The sequence below is a fragment of the Haliotis rubra genome, unplaced genomic scaffold (assembly GCF_003918875.1).
Source record: "Haliotis rubra isolate DU_JTF1 unplaced genomic scaffold, ASM391887v1 Scf115, whole genome shotgun sequence".
Classification (NCBI taxonomy): domain Eukaryota; kingdom Metazoa; phylum Mollusca; class Gastropoda; order Lepetellida; family Haliotidae; genus Haliotis; species Haliotis rubra.
Window position 1 is genome coordinate 1,703,254 of NW_025765059.1, and position 16,919 is coordinate 1,720,172.

The window sequence follows — 16,919 nt, forward strand, 5'->3', positions numbered from 1 at the left end:
GGCACCACATTCGGCGAGCTTGTCGATGACGTTGTGTCAGGATAGGCCGTATCGCGGGACGTCGTGGTCTGATCCCGTGATGACGTAAACGTTGTCGAACTGTGATGGGGTGGATACGGCGAAGTCCTGGGATGGTTCGGGCAGTCATCACTGCAGTCTGAAACCTGTGGCGAAGATGGGTCACCCTTAACCATCTGTCCTGTCTTGGCGTTGTTACACGTGGACGTCCAGAACGTGGCCGATCGATGACGTCATTTGTGTTCTGGTAGCGTCTCACCAGTGCAGAAATGGTGTTCCGGTGGCAGTGGAAATGTGCAGCCACTTGTCGTTGAGACATTCGCCCACGGACCATCCCAATGGCCTCATGACGTTGTGCAGACGTGAGCCTTCGCATGCTATGCGTTTCAATAGCCGTTTAATTTTTTGAACGATCGCAAGGGCAGGGGTTGAGCTTTCCAAAGTGACAGTATTGTGTGGCATTCATTTGCTCTGTTTCTCTTTCCCGGCATGCACGTGCAACAACGTATTGCACGTCTCAAGGACGAACCCATGAGTTTAAATCCTTATGTGTCTACACAGGTTTGATAAATTTAGATTTTAAATTTTTGTATGCACAGTGTCTTTATGTGCCTAGTTTGTAATACAAAAGTATGGAGTGGATATGCAAACTGGAAACACAATGGTGCGTCTTATTTACTGACAACCTGCCTACTGTATTCACAAGTACCAGTGCTATTAACGCGGCATTCGGTGACATTTCACAGCGGCTTGTAAATAACGAGTCTACAACAAGCGATTACATACGATTATGAGGACAAGAAAAACACACTTGTCTCCTTTTCATCTCATTTATTAGAGCTATTCACGACACGTGGTATTTATTATGTGTAAACAGGGTTCACTGCAGGGGTGTCACAGACATTATAATGATGAATAGTTGCATCTGTATCTAGACTCATTAGGGATGGATGTACAGACTTCAAATTGCGGAAACCACCCCAGAACGCACATGTTCCCTCGATAGTACACTCTTATGGTTGAAGATTTCATGGCGCTCAGAAACGACAGGGACTCTGCACAAAACAGTCAACAGTATGATATCTCGGTTACACTAGATTTGTCGAGTATGAATGGTTGATCCAGATGAACATAAGACATGACGACGTCCTTGGATATAATATCACCCACCCACACGTGCAGGTGCCCCCCCCTATATATACATATATATGTGTGTTACTCTGGGAATTGATCCCCTCTGCTTGAACACACACGCGCACGCACGCGCGCACACACACACTCACTCACACACGTACACACATGATGCATATATAAATTATTATGTATTAATCATTGAGATTAGATTGTTTATATTGAATAAATTACACAGGTGCTTCGGCCAGGTCGGGCTTTTACAGTTGTTTTGTTACGGTTTAGTCTGGGCTGATTATATGACTCCATGTCATCCCGCCCCGGCACTGAATACTAAACTAAGTCAGTTGTAAATAGTTGCCCTGACGGGTGAGTTGCTATCGATATCACCTAAAAAACCAAACACACGTGACCCTTTCACTCCAGAAACCTGATAAGGGAGCTGCTTACACAACCTTGGATATTATTGTATCGAAGATCTCTCGACGACAGCAACAGCTGCACTTTAACCCCAATGACGAGGCACTCGAGCTGCATTCGTGTCGATCCTGGTGTGTCAGATCCGGTTTTCTTATATGCAGAGAGCCAACACTTGCACAGTGTAGTGGACTTTATGGGAGTTACCTAGCATTACTAACTCGTGAGCATTGTCGGACTAGCATTGTCACCAAGCTAGCGTTATACTCTGACTTGCATGTACAGAGCGTCGTAGATTAATGCTCACGATATCAATCATTGTTGATTTTCTGTTATTGGTCGACGTTGTGACAATTCGGCAGATTTGACAGATCTTCGAAAAGTTGATAATGCCGTGGTCTGTTTTCCATAGTTGCAAGACTGATAACTCCGCACTGATATTTTACTTGATATATTGCTATCATGTGATTACGTCTCTCGATATTATTAATAGCATGGCATAAACTATAACTATATATACTTTAACGGGTAGTATACATGTATTAACGTAAATAATTAAGACAATATTCTCTACAAGTATTGGAAATGGCAAATTTCACTTCACATATATAACTCGAATAGAAACGATGCTTTCGGTGCAATATATGCAATAACGAAACATGGCGAGGCATGACTGTAATATAATACAATATATCGCCATGGGATAAATCGATAGTTCGATAAATAGTTATAATCACACTTAACTCAAATTCAGGGTCAGTTGAAACTTGACGCGAAAATGTGAGGTTAAAAACTATTTTGAAATAGGAACTCAATAAAGGTTATGTGTACTGTGTGCATTAAGTTTGTATACGTGCTGTATTGGTTTGTCCATCGTGAACGCTTCAGTTAACAAGCCCTTGGGCAGTCATGGGAATAATTGATGGGTCTACCAGGGGTGGGTACATCTATAAAACTCCCGAACTTCACATTTAACTGTTGCAATGACCTATTTTCTTTATTTAACAACCTTGTTTTGTATACTCCCTGTCTGGCTGTTGTATTATGATGTATATTTGTCACCGTGTACAATATGGCTTGTACTGGCCATGACTTGCAATATCGACACCATTGATGGTTTGTATGGCTATATTCTCTCTTAAAGCACGAACTCTGGTGTATCGGAAGGCAGTTACACTTCTGTTAACAATATCCGGCGATGACAGAGCACTTTCGATAGATATAAATCCGGCCTGATGCAAGATCCGTGAAGTCACACTCTCCTACTCAAGCATATAGCTAGGTGTGCGTTATACAGGCAGGAGAACTGGTCGAACAGATCCTGGTTTATGCAACAAGCAGTTTGACCTCAATAGATATACTACAGTGGGGAGTGTGCAAAGACCTGCTCATTTCTTCAGTGCAGCAGCATCATGGCGAACAGGGACAAGGCAGCAGAACAGCTGAATGAATTCAGCACATCACAGAAGGTATGTTTTTATGTGTACTATTTTATGTCACAGAACGGTATACAAAAAACATGTATTTCAGTATCACATGTAAGTAATTCTACCAGGGACAGACTTTCATATGGGTCATAGACACCCGCTCTGACCACCCTCGCGAATTTGATGGCCTGTTACACAAGACTTAGTGTTAGGGGTCTATTTTACTCGAGTTTCTATGTTGAGGATGGGAGATGATGGTGGGCGTGCAGATCACCAAGCTATGTACGAACAATGTACACGTAGCATACAAAGTAATGTTCAAGTATAAAGCCTTGTATAACTGCTTGTGTAGTGAGGCGGTTTTGAAAAGCAGTGTCAGCATGGTGCAGGTCCCTGCTGGTCCTTGCGGGTCCATATCGACGCAGGTCCAAGACGGTTGCCTCTTTGGTGAAACCCACAAGTGCAGTATCGGGTTGTCACACCGTGGCCCATATTTCTGGAGATTCTAAGACTTCAAAACATGACCAGATCCATCCAAGGCAATTGGAAGAACCTTTGGACTTTGTCTTAGTTTACTGCGTCATTATATTGTCGAGGTGACTTTGTCGGTTTCGTCAGTTCTGAACCATATTGGCAATTATGCTTTGTTATTGTGTCGTGAGTTTAGATACTGTTACTTTTTTATTGGTACTGATGATGAAAACTGTCGGTTTGGTGCACTTCCTGTAGCCCGTAAACACGGAAGAACCTTGTCCACACAGCAAGAGCTATTGTGGGTAATTGCATCTGGCTGGTGTCTTAATGGCTGATAATATGAGTGGCTGATGGGTAACGATGTGTATAACCTATCGTAATCCAGTTTACGTAGTACACTCGATGAACAAGCTGCAGCAGAAATGCATTAAGGCAAACTGAGGGCAAATCGATACTTGTAAAATTGCTGAATTTGAATTTCACCAATTTAAGATTTTGAAAGCTATCAAAACAGAACCACCCGTGTATTGATGGTGAGACACATATGGCTGTATCTACAATATTAACAATGTGTAATGAAGGGCACCAGCGTCCAGACACCACCTGGTCATCTCGATGGATGACCTCTACTCGACTCCTATAGTATGGAGGGCAGTTTGGTAGCCTTGTGGTAAAAGCATCTTCTCATTACAGTGAAAGCCCAGGTTCGCTCTCCACTTGAATAATATGTGTTAAGCTCATATATGGTGCTCTCCGCCCTGCTATTTTAAAATATTGACAGAAGCCTTAAAAGCAATTCTCACTGCTGTCGCGTTTTGAGCGAAGACTGTTCGTTATAAAAGGGCCACATCTGTTGTTATCATTGAGGAACGTATATCCACCCCAATGGCGAATAACTCACTCAGATTAACATCTCAAAAAGCTATTAAATTCAGAGGATAGGCATTTATGTAGCAATCACAAGTATGTTATATAATCGGTATGAACTGGATGCTATCTAGCTGCAGAGCATCTAGAATATAGTAAGTCTTTATTCATAGCCTGTATACTCTGTACTCCATTGTAGAAACCGGATGTCCTCACCACGGGCACAGGCACCCCTGTGGGACGCAAGACAGCCACCATGACTGTGGGACCTCAAGGACCTGTGTTGCTGCAGGACTTTGTGTTCACGGACGAGATGGCTCATTTCAACAGAGAGCGGATCCCTGAGAGAGTGGTGCATGCGAAGGGGGCAGGTACTTGCGTTTTTCAGTCATAATACGGCAGCTGAATGAGAGATGAAGACCTAACGTGCTCCTAGTTACAGATGCCAACCACAAATGCAACTCTGGAAACCTGGATTGTTCCAACGAACCAAGGATCATAATCCGGGAAAATCTAAGGGACGCAACTCTGCACAGCATCTTGAACTTTAGAAATTTAAGAATAGATAAATCAATAATTTTTCAAAATTTAATCTCGTTTGTTGAAGGTGTTGTATTTACATATTCATTCACGTTGATAATAACAATTATTGAAAGGGTTACATTATTTTATCTCGACACAAACGAATACCCACAATTCTGATCACTTGTTCCCAGAAACTAATTCTATTTTAAATTTTTCAGGAGCGTTCGGCTATTTGGAGGTAACACACGACATTACCAAGTATTGTAAAGCAAAGATATTTGAACGTGTGGGCAAGAAGACGCCACTTGCGGTCAGGTTTTCAACTGTAGGTAAGCATGTCACGATGTTGTGGTAAGGTAAACAGAGGGAGCAGTACCATGTTGGTCCCAGGTATGCTCATGTCCCCACTTCAGGGCTAGCTACACATCACCAGGTATATGAAACAGCAGGTTTACTCCGGCTCTTGAATGTATTAACCACGATCTATTCAAGGGCGTAAATGGCAGACAGTAGGTCAACAATCCGTCGTTTTTTAGTCATGACTTTAATCCGTATGAAAGCACTCTGTACAGGTCTCAATGACACGATTACGTGCTCTACTGCAGAACAGAAGCGACAGTGTGAGTGGGTGAATGGGTATGTGAGTGAGTGAATAATCGTAGGTGCCTCGGCATAACATTTAATATGAATAACGCGTAATAGAAAGATGATTTCATTTAAGATTGGAGAGTGCTGACCTGGTCCTTCTTCACATCTGAAAATATGTTAAAGAACAAATAAACTTTTGTTTTTTTTACTTTTTTAACCATTACATATGAAAGACGTGTGGTTCGTCTTAAGCGGAACACCAAATTCGTTCTTAAAAAACTTGTGGTTAATTACGGGGTTTCATTTATAACGATGCCAATTAGTGATTTATGTATTTGTACCACCCTAGAGTATATGTGATCTGTCGTCATATCGTGCCTTTTAAATGTGCATGATAGTGACTGTGTATTCACGATGGATGTATTCATTATGACATGTATTCCTGATAGTGTATTTTATTATGGCATATCATAATAGTATTCACCATATCATGACATACGTATTCAAGATAGTGTTCAATCATGATAGTGTGTATTCGAAGTAGTGTATTTAAGATAGTGTGTATTCACGGTATTGTGTATTCATTATGTGTGTATTTAATAATAGGGTGTATTCCCAACAGTATATATTCATGATAGTGTGTATTCGAAGTAGTGTATTCATGATAGTGTGTATTCACGGTATTGTGTATTCCTTATGTGAGTATTTTATAATAGGGTGTATTCCCAACAGTATATATTCATGTTAGTGTGTATTCGAAGAAGTGTATTTATGATAGTGTGTATTCACGGTATTGTGTATTCATTATGTGTATATTGTATAATAGGGTGTATTCAAAACAGTATATATTCATGACAGTGTGAATCATGGTACTTTGCATTACATCTGTATATGCATCACCCTCCACGGAACAACTGGTTATATTGTAACATATGAATAAACTACTTGTAGGTGGAGAGAAGGGGTCGGCGGACACAGCGAGGGACCCCCGGGGGTTCGCCATCAAGTTCTACACTGATGACGGCAACTGGGACCTTGTGGGCAACAACACCCCCATCTTCTTCATCAGGGACCCTATGCTGGTGAGTCGACGACCAATTGTACAGCAATGACGTCTACAACAACAGTGGAACTAGTAGGACAATAGTTGGTTGTCCATAGACAATTCAGTAGACACTGAAGTAGAACAATAGTTGAATTGTTCCATAGACCATTTAGTGGACAATAGTTGAATTGTTCCATAGACCATTTAGTGGACAATAGTTGAATTGTTCCATAGACCATTTAGTGGACAATAGTTGAATTGTTCCATAGACCATTTAGTGGACAATAGTTGAATTGTTCCATAGACCATTTAGTAGACAATAGTTGAATTGTTCCATAGACCATTTAGTAGACAATAGTTGAATTGTTCCATAGACCATTTAGTAGACAGCAGTTGAATTGTTTTAGAGCTGACGCTCAATGAGAGGTACGCATGTAATCCGACATCAATAGTGTTATACACGGTGGCTGTTATGTTCATTTGTTTTCAGACAGAAGCCGTGGGCTTTATATTTCATTTTGATTGTACACACTTTTTCTAGCTGCTCAGGTTCATTCTTTGAGATGTGCATATTTGAAGGTGGTAGTAAATAACTTGCAAAGATCAAACTGATTTCCCTCGTGATATTTTTACTTCAAGTTGTGGATTCACATTTTAATGTTCCTAAATGCCTGTCAAGTGAACTTTGGCAGTGAACTTAGTCAGCATGTGTTTCTTCTCAGCAGGGAAAAGCATTTAACATTTTAGCACAAATTAATCCCACTGCCGTTCAAGACATTCTGATTCTAGAATGCCTTCATTGAGGATATCTTTGGGGAAACGCGGTCACATAGATTTCATCTTGAAGAACACGTCAACACTTTCACTGCCTCGCCCAAATTATGTTTAGCTCAGAGATAAGGGTGTTTATTGAAAGAATTCACACACGATTACGGCTTCTCAGTTGTAAACGTTTGGATCTATCTTCGTACATGTTTAGATATAATTTCCTTAACATTTAAATTTAATTTTTAGATGCTAATGTGTGAATTGCAGTGTATGGTTTACCCTGACACTTGTCCCTCTTGAGTTTGAGCTTTAAATACAGACAATTTTCTACGAGGTTACATATGTCATACAGTATTAAAATCCTGTGACGTAGATAAAACGATATCCAGCGACAATTGTTGAAATTGCTCTAACCTCCTTGACAAGGCATGTCTATGAAATTTGAAACGGTAATAGATGCAAGCCTTCGGATATCAGTTTCATAATTTGTGCACATTGCATTGTCTCTAAGGAATGTCTGTGTAGTCCACAAAGGACATGAAGAAAGTAGTTTTGCCTGGCGAAACACGTGGTTAAACACTAAATCATATGACACAAATTCATGCAATCAAAAAATCGCTCACATATCATTTCCGTTGCATATTTGGTAGAGATGGGTGATGACGACAGTATATATACCTAACTGGGCAAGTTTGGTAAAGGTGAACAGGTAATGGTAGAAGAATCCAGTATGAAAATACTCCAACAGCGTCAGAACAGATGTAAAATTATAGGCCCGAAGTACATTAGAACACTTGTAAAACAACACTAGGACATTATGGCGAAGAATAGTAAGGATGACAACATCTAACTTGTAAATGCCTCTATCACTTTGAAGAAGCGGAAACTCTCATACTTCGTGCATTTGTGACTTCATCGTCGTTTCTTACTTCCAGTTCCCCAGCTTCATCCACACCCAGAAGAGAAACCCTGTCACCAACCTGAAGGTACAACTCTTGCTTGAGGTTGACCCCACGAGTTCCGACTGCCTAATTGTCACTGGGTGTCATTTGTTCCCTTATCCAGCGTAGTATGGCTATATTCCGAGAAACTAAACGATGCTTATACAGACGAATGTAATTACACATCGAGATGTTGAAAACAACGAGGTTAGGGATGATAAATGTGGTGTTGTTTCCTTTTGTTAGACCACCTTTATTTAGCATAAATACATATGGTATACGTATTACTGATGTCTGGTCGCTACTCAACTTCAAAACGGAGGTCCCTAATGTCCGCAACATAAATATTTCAGCATCCCTATAAAATCAGGAGTAGTATAGAATTACCGTATTTCAGTGATGTAGATTGTTGACAGGATCCCGACATGTTCTGGGACTTCATTACGCTGCGTCCCGAGACCACCCACCAGGTGTCCTTCCTCTTCTCCAACCGCGGCACTCCAGACGGCTACCGCCACATGAACGGCTACGGCAGCCACACCTTCAAGTTGGTCAACGCCAAAGGAGAGTGTGTGTACTGCAAGTTTCACTTCAAGGTAAGCCTGTGTATGGTTGTATAGACTTACCCCTCCGAAGACGCGTTCGAAATGTTCTTCAGCGGCCCATGTTTGTAAGCGCGAGTAACGGGGTCAGGCTATCAGGCATGCTGAATCATTGATACATGTCAACAAATCGTAGATTGATGCTCATGATGTAAATCACTGGATTGTCGGGTCGATTAATTACATGCTGCCGTTATATAGCTTAAACATTGCTCCATCCAGTGTGGCCTCCAGGGGAGATAAGTCAGGTCACTGACGAGTATGGGATGGCTGAACGTCTATCTTCCCCTTAGATGTGACTAGATTAGGTAGATATAGGCAGTTCAAATTTTCTTACTGGTGTCTAACGATTACCTTACTCACTCACTCACTCATCCTACCGTATTTCAACAGACAGACCAAGGCATCAAAAACTTGACAGGAGCCCAGGCTGATAAGCTGGCTAGCGATGACCCCGACTACGCTACACGTGACCTGTACAACGCCATCGCATCCGGCAAGCCCCCAACCTGGTCTCTCTTTATCCAAGTGATGACCTTCAAGGAGGCTGGGAGTTTGAAATGGAACCCTTTCGACCTCACTAAGGTAGGAAGCGGGCAGTCCTCATAATCCTGTTGTTACTTCACCACGGAGACCCTTGACCTCATGTGTACCCTGTCAAGACCTCTCTGAGGTTGTGCACACATTGTCCTCATTGTCCTGTCATTATTCCATCACGGAGACCCTTGACCTCATGTGTACCCTGTCAAGACCTCTCTGAGGTTGTGCACACATTGTCCTCATTGTCCTGTCATTATTCCATCACGGAGACCCTTGACCTCATGTGTACCCTGTCAAGACCTCTCTGAGGTTGTGCACACATTGTCCTCATTGTCCTGTCATTATTCCATCACGGAGACCCTTGACCTCATGTGTACCCAGTCAAGATCTCACGAAGGTTGCGCACCCACTGTCCCCATAATCCTGCCGTTGCTTCATCACGGAGATCCTTGACCTCATTCATACCCTGTCAAGACCTCTCTGAGGTTGTGCACACATTGTCCCCATAATCCTGCCGTTGCTTCATCACGGAGATCCTTGACCTCATTTGTACCCTGTCAAGACCTCACGAAGGGTGTGCACCCACTGTCCCCATAATCCTGCCGTTGCACCATCACGGAGATCCTTGACCTCATTTATACCCTGTCAAGACCTCACGAAGGGTGTGCACCCACTGTCCTAATAATCCTGTCATTGCATCATCACGGAGACGTCTTTGAGAATACCACCTCGTCTCCGTCGGTCGCGTGGTCCTCCATATGACAATACAACTGATGTATGTTGTTGCCTGTTGTAGGTGTGGTCCCATAAGGACTATCCCCTCATCCCCGTCGGTCGCATGGTCCTCGACAGGAACCCCAAGAACTACTTCGCTGAGGTGGAGCAGATCGCATTCTCCCCTGCCCACATGGTGACGGGCATCGAGGCCAGTCCCGACAAGATGCTGCAGGTGAGCGGTGTCTGTCAGGTGTATACACCGTTAATATACTCACGTGTTACATGTCATGGTGTATGTCAGGTGTATGTACCGTTAATATATTCACGTGATACATGTCATGGTGCCAGGCAGGTGTATGTACGGTTGATATACTCACGTGTTACATGTCGTCAGATCAGGCAGGTGTATGTACCGTTAATATACTCACGTGTTACATGTCGTCAGATCAGGCAGGTGTATGTACGGTTAATATACTCACGTGTTACATGTCGTCAGATCAGTCAGGTGTATGTACCGTTAATATACTCACGTGTTACATGGCATGGTGTCTGTCAGGTGTATGTGCGGTTGATATACTCACGTGTTACATGTCGTCAGATCAGGCAGGTGTATGTTTCGTTAATATACTCACGTGTTACATGTCGTCAAATCAGGCAGGTGTATGTACCGTTAATATACTCACATGTTACCTGTCGTCAGATCAATCATGTGTATGTACCGTTAAGATACTCACATGTTACCTGTCGTCAGATCAGGCAGGTGTATGTACCGTCGATATACTCACGTGTTACATGCCATGGTGTCTGTCAGGTGTATGTACCGTTGATATACTCACGTGATACATGCCATGGTGCCAGGCAGGTCTTTGTACGGTTAATATACTCACGTGTTACATATCATCACATCAGGCAGGTGTTTGTACCGTTAATATCCTCAGGTGTTACATGTCGTCAGATCAGGCAGGTGTATGTACCGTTAAAATGCTCACATGTTACAAGTCGTCAAATCAGGCAGATGTATGTACCGTTGATATATTCACGTGTTACATGTCATGGTGTCTGTCAGGTGTATGTACGGTTAATATACTCACGTGTTACATGTCATGGCGTCTGTCAGGTGAATGTACCTTTAATATACTCACATGTTACATACCAGATCAGTCAGGTGTATGTACCGTTAATATACTCACGTGTTACATGTCATGATGTGTGTCAGGTGTATCTACCGTTGATATACGTACTCACGTGTTACATGTCAGATCAGGCAGGTGTATGTACCGTTAATATACTCACGTGTTACGTGTCATGGTGTCTGTCAGGTGTACGTACCGTTGATGTACTCACGTGTTACATGTCGTTAAATCAGGCAGGTGTATGCACCGTTAATATACTCACGTGTTACATGTCAGATCAGTCATGTGTATGTAGCGTCGATGTACTCACGTGATACATGACATGGTGTTTGCCAGATGTATGTACCGTTAATATACGCACGTGTTACATGTCAGATCAGGCAGGTGTATGTACCGTTGATGTACTCACGTGTTACATGTCATGGTGTTTGTCAGGTGTATGTACGGTTAATATACTCACGTGTCAGTCAACCCAGGTATTCTTGCTTCAAATATTGATATGATCGATGGCATTTGTTGTTATATTTTATTTAGATAATGACATACGGAATTCTATGTTTACTTTGATGAGAGAAATCGATTTTTTTCAGATTATTGATTTCTCACAGTAAAATATCCAATACAAATATGTTTTTAAAAACAGTCGCAAGAAAGATGTTTCAGACATTCCTGCTCGTTATGTTTTCAGGGCCGCCTCTACTCGTACTCTGACACCCACCGACATCGCCTCGGCAGCAACTACCTGCAACTCCCCGTCAACTGCCCTTACAACACCCGGCTCCGCAACTACCAACGCGACGGCCCTCAGTGTGTGGACGACAACCAAGGTTAGGAAGGGATGAGGTAGTGAGTGGATCAAAGGCTGAGTGAGCCAGTGAGTGAGTGAGTTTTGGGTGTGTGTTTGAGTGAGTGATTGAGTGGCTGGGTTGGTGAGTGAGTGAGTGGCTGTGTGGATGGGTGAGTGAGTGAGTGTTATTCAATGGTGCACACAGCAATATTCAGGCCATATGTGGCGGGTTGTACATGCCTAAATCTGGATCAGTTTCGTTGATATTACGAGATACGATCAATACGTTCGGGTCATCTTTACACACAGCCACGTGAATGAGTCTGACCACCGATTCATTAGTCGCCTCTTATACCAACAATATAATATGTTGTCAGGAAACAATTCTGACCCGAAACCAATTTTCAGCTGGCAATGAGGTGCGGAAGTTTCATATGGTATGGGTCAGTGTGAATGGTTTCACACTACTGTCAGTACTATTCCAGAAACTATGGAGGCAAGGAGAAATACCGGGCATCACACGTTACCAATGTTGGGAATCGAACTCAAGCTTAGCTTGCTGTGAAAAGACGCTTAACAACTAGCTCAAGGTGAAATATTGCACCATGCCATGCAGCAATAATGCTTTGTCGTCATTACAACGTTCTTTCTCTGTCATTTAACCCTCATCAAATTACAAAGACTTATTTAGGATTTCTTCCTATCTTTCCACCAGCTGGCGCTCCTAATTACTTCCCCAACAGCTTCTCCGGGCCACAAGAGGACCCTAAGGCCATGGAGTGCCCTTTCAAGATCACCGGAGACGTGGCCAGATACAGCACAGTGGATGAAGACAACTTCAGTCAAGTCGGCATCTTCTGGAATAAGGTAGACTCTCAGAATGACGTAACCAGTAGTGTTAAAACATGGCACTTAGCCCCATTCCCGCATGCTCATCACTCTCATACCCACACGGTCCTATTTGTTCCACCTTGAGTGAATACTTAAGTAACTAACATTGTTCCCTGTGTGGTCATACATTAACTTCGCACCGTGGCTGTAGTCTTTAATGAAACTCGTGTGAGTGGATGTGGTCATGGAAAGAGTAAGCCATGCTTACACTATTCGCAATCACCTGGTGGCCTCACCAAATCTACGTCATACTGATATCTACGGCAGATATTAGAAACTTATTATTCTTGGTGTGAAAAACGTGTCGTGTCTTCCTCATCCAGGTCCTGCCCCCTGCTGAGCGGGACCATCTGATCAAGAACCTGGCCGGGCATCTGATCAATGCCCAGGAGTTCATCCAGAAACGTGCTGTCAACAACTTCGGCAAGGCTGATGCTGAGTTTGGCCGCCGCCTCCAGGCTGCTCTCAATGCTTTGAAAGTGGAGCCATAGGTGAGAATACGGACTACAGTTGGTAGCGACAGTGTGAATGGTTGTCCCATGTAACTATGACAAGATCACATACAGTTGAATACGGTAGGTAGGTAAGGTTTTAGGGCGACCTTGGGCCTCAAAAGGCCTATATGCGCCCTGCATACGTTCCTTGTGGTGAATAGCGCCCCTCTGAAGCGTCAGGATCCGCTATGCATGAGCTGTAAAAACCAAGATTTCCCTGATCGAGTTTCTCGGCTTGTGTACAATATATCCGTACTGTTCGGATTATCCAGATTGGTCAGCAGCTGCAACCGGCCCAACTTGATTTGAAATGTCTCTCCAATACCGTTAAATGGTTTCAGAAATGGTAAAAATGTTCAAAGCACTAAGCAACATGTAGATTTTTTCTATGGGTATTTGTATTTACACTCGAAACAATGTAAGCTGGATCCACCTGGACATATATAACCATGGTGACAATTTGTGTATAAAAATCATCAGTAAATCGTTCGAGTGAAAATTGAGAAATGGATTATAAATGCAATGGTTACCTCGCTTCTCCACATTCCCTATTCTTACGTTTCGTTATTAACTAAATTAGTCATCAAACTGTTTAACTATATGTTAACCGTTTGGTCGTCGGATCCATACAAGATAGGTATACTGGAGGGACTTCCGCATTATAACCAGTTCCCATTGTGTGGTCCACGTGTCTGTGTCTCAGCCTGCCAGATCGTGAACCAGTGAAGATCCGGGTTAGAATATTGATCTTCAGTAACCCATGCTTGTCGTAAGAGGCGACTAACGGGTTCGGGTGGTCAGGCTCGCTGACTTGGTTGACACATGTCATCGGTTCCCAATTGCGTAGATCGATGCTCATGCTGTTGATCACTGGATTGTCTGGTCCAGACTCGATTATTTACAGACCGCCGCCATATAGCTGGAATATTGCTGAGTGCGGCGTAAAACTAAACTCACTCACTCACACTCACTGCCAGATCGTGGGTTTCGTGGGGTAGCCGTCTATTACTTGTACACTGTCATCTGTACGCTCCGTGAAATAACTGAGATACTGTTGAAAGTGGATTAAGTGGACATTTTCATTGAAGCCGTTTGACAAATACATACATTCAGTGGTCCTTCTATGTTGGTGATCGGTACACAAAAACAGGAATTTGGGGTTCGAATCCTAGTTCGTTGTGAATATAATTCTAGGTTTTGGAACACCATACGTTTACCACCTTGGGTGTCACAAATGTGGTGAACATCGAAGACATGCAACACCTCGGGATTCCCTCCCACGTCAAGCTGACACGCCCTGTTGTAACCGGAATACTGGCCTAAGTGACCACATTTAACTCACTCACTACATCTCTACCGTCCCCGCCAGCACTATGGTGTGGCCTTGATGTTTTTACAGTGAGTTTAGTTTGATGACGGTTTTAGCAATATTCCAGCAAATATAACGCACATTGTAACTATGTGGGGAAACGAACCCGGGTCTTCGGCGTGACGAGCGAACGCTTAAGCCACCAAGCTACCCCATCGCCCGCGATGTTTTTTACAATACAGGTATTTCTGAATGATTCTATTTGTTTGTTCCAGATGCTGACAAAGGCGAAGTACAGTCTCGCGATACAGGATGATCGGGCACAACAAATATATAACTGAATAGTGCTTACAGATGACACCTGGAATTTGTAACTCAGATCAGCTATATATCCTGCTTTGCGATATTTGCCGTGTTTCGAACACTTTAGTCCCTCAACTTGCGAAATAGTAACATTAGCAAGCATACAAAGTAATAAAAAAAAATACCAAAAAATTAAAATTAATCAATATTTGAAAACCTTTCAGTTTACAATTTTCTATTAATACAAGGTTGGTTTTTCCCACCCAGAGTGATCATGTGCGGTTGATGTACCATAATCCGGCGCGTACTCTCTGCTAAGCATGGAGCTTTGTCAATGAAGTATTAAAACTTTCCACTTCATGATCTGATTTGTAAGTGACTTGAACTAAGATCAGAAATGTAGACAGTTTTAATTACCGTTCACGTAAAATATAATTAAGCCCGTATCAACACTTTGCATACTTTGATCAAGTACATTTAATATAGTGGACATATAGTCGACTTGCTGAATGTATATGGATCATATTTGCTCGCCTAGCATTATTGTTGAAGCTGTACTTTGCGCTGAAAAGCATACATCACATTTCCCTTGTAGTGTCGAGACGTAACTAAAGAGTGACAATTAAGCCCAAACACTACACATCAAGGCACGATAGTTATTTTTCGAGATTTTACCTTGTTCAGATAGATTATATTTCCCGAATATTTCATGCAACATGCAAACTAGATATTTGACTTTTTTTTTCAAAAGCGCAGTGAATTTATACGCAAATAGAAATGTTTTCGTTTACAATAACTTTTCTTGCATGTTGACAATTACTTCTGCGTATTTCATGCAACATGCAAACTAAATATTTGATTTTTTTTTCAAAAGCGCAGTGAATTTATACGCAAATAGAAATGTTTTCGTTTACAATAACTTTTCTTGCATGTTGACAATTACTTCTGCGTATTTCATGCAACATGCAAACTAAATATTTGATTTTTTTTTTCAAAAGCGCAGTGAATTTATACGCAAATAGAAATGTTTTCGTTTACAATAACTTTTCTTGCATGTTGACAATTACTTCTGCGTTCTTAATAATAAATACATCATAGATACAGATGTAGATTGAGAATTTGACACATTAGTTAGTCAACATTTATACGGAATTACTGCATAGACGCGTATATTGTTCAGCTTATCGCATGTCTTTTACAGATGCAATGTACCTAATTGGAATGTATAATTATTAGTATATTCAATTCTGTATTTGTATCTAGAGAGGTGTTGCTAAGACTAGTGCTATACTTCTGTTCATCTTATATCCAATAAAATATTTTGAAATACACATTGTCAGTTCTTTATATGTTGACTAAACCAAATTGCACATAGTTAATTTTCATATTTCTTTTGCATGCATAACAACAGACGAGAAGTATTGTCTCACCCACTCTTCCCTCCATCAACTAGCCATTGTCTCACCCACTCCTCCCTCCATGAACTAGCCATTGTCTCACCCACTCTTCCCTCCATCAACTGGCCATTGTAGGCAGCCTGGGAAAAGATTTTTTGCCCTGTAGAATAATGGAACAGTCTGAGTATCAATGCAGAAGGAGTGCTTCGTTTGGAGTAAGGGATAATTAGGGGGATTATATTAGTATATATCTGTGCATCTACTTCTGTGTATAGTATGTTTTGAGTCTTCTCATCCAATAATTCTCATTGTTTTAATTTGTTTTGGGAAGCAGTTAGCATGCTTAAATTGTAACCTCCAAAGCAGGATTAACTTAACCCTATTTGATCCCAGAGTGGGAAGACACCATAGAATTAACCAGCTAACTAGTCAAGTTCATCTTAGCAGGGGTAGAACAGGTCAGATCGGTGTATTCACTTCCTGATCACTGGACCGTATCATGTTGTTTTAACCTGTAGGCAGTATGGGAATAAACGGGCCATTGT

General features: G+C 42.0%; 1 protein-coding gene and 1 long non-coding RNA gene across 2 annotated transcripts; both read left to right on the top strand.

Moving 5' to 3' along the window:
* The first annotated feature begins 2,844 nt into the window (after window positions 1-2,844).
* On the top strand, window positions 2,845-16,308 carry LOC124254553 (catalase-like). The gene is made up of 12 exons (XM_046688382.1): window positions 2,845-3,035; window positions 4,534-4,705; window positions 5,078-5,188; window positions 6,399-6,529; window positions 8,196-8,246; window positions 8,618-8,797; window positions 9,197-9,388; window positions 10,140-10,292; window positions 11,882-12,020; window positions 12,696-12,847; window positions 13,195-13,362; window positions 14,950-16,308. Exons 1-11 carry the CDS (start codon window positions 2,979-2,981, stop codon window positions 13,360-13,362), a joined length of 1,506 nt encoding a protein of 501 aa, XP_046544338.1. The 5' UTR covers window positions 2,845-2,978; the 3' UTR covers window positions 14,950-16,308.
* LOC124254565 lies at window positions 10,305-11,437 on the top strand. The gene is made up of 4 exons (XR_006892487.1): window positions 10,305-10,616; window positions 10,821-10,896; window positions 10,999-11,225; window positions 11,380-11,437. It is a non-coding gene; the product is annotated as an uncharacterized LOC124254565 (long non-coding RNA).
* Window positions 16,309-16,919: the final 611 nt, after the last annotated feature.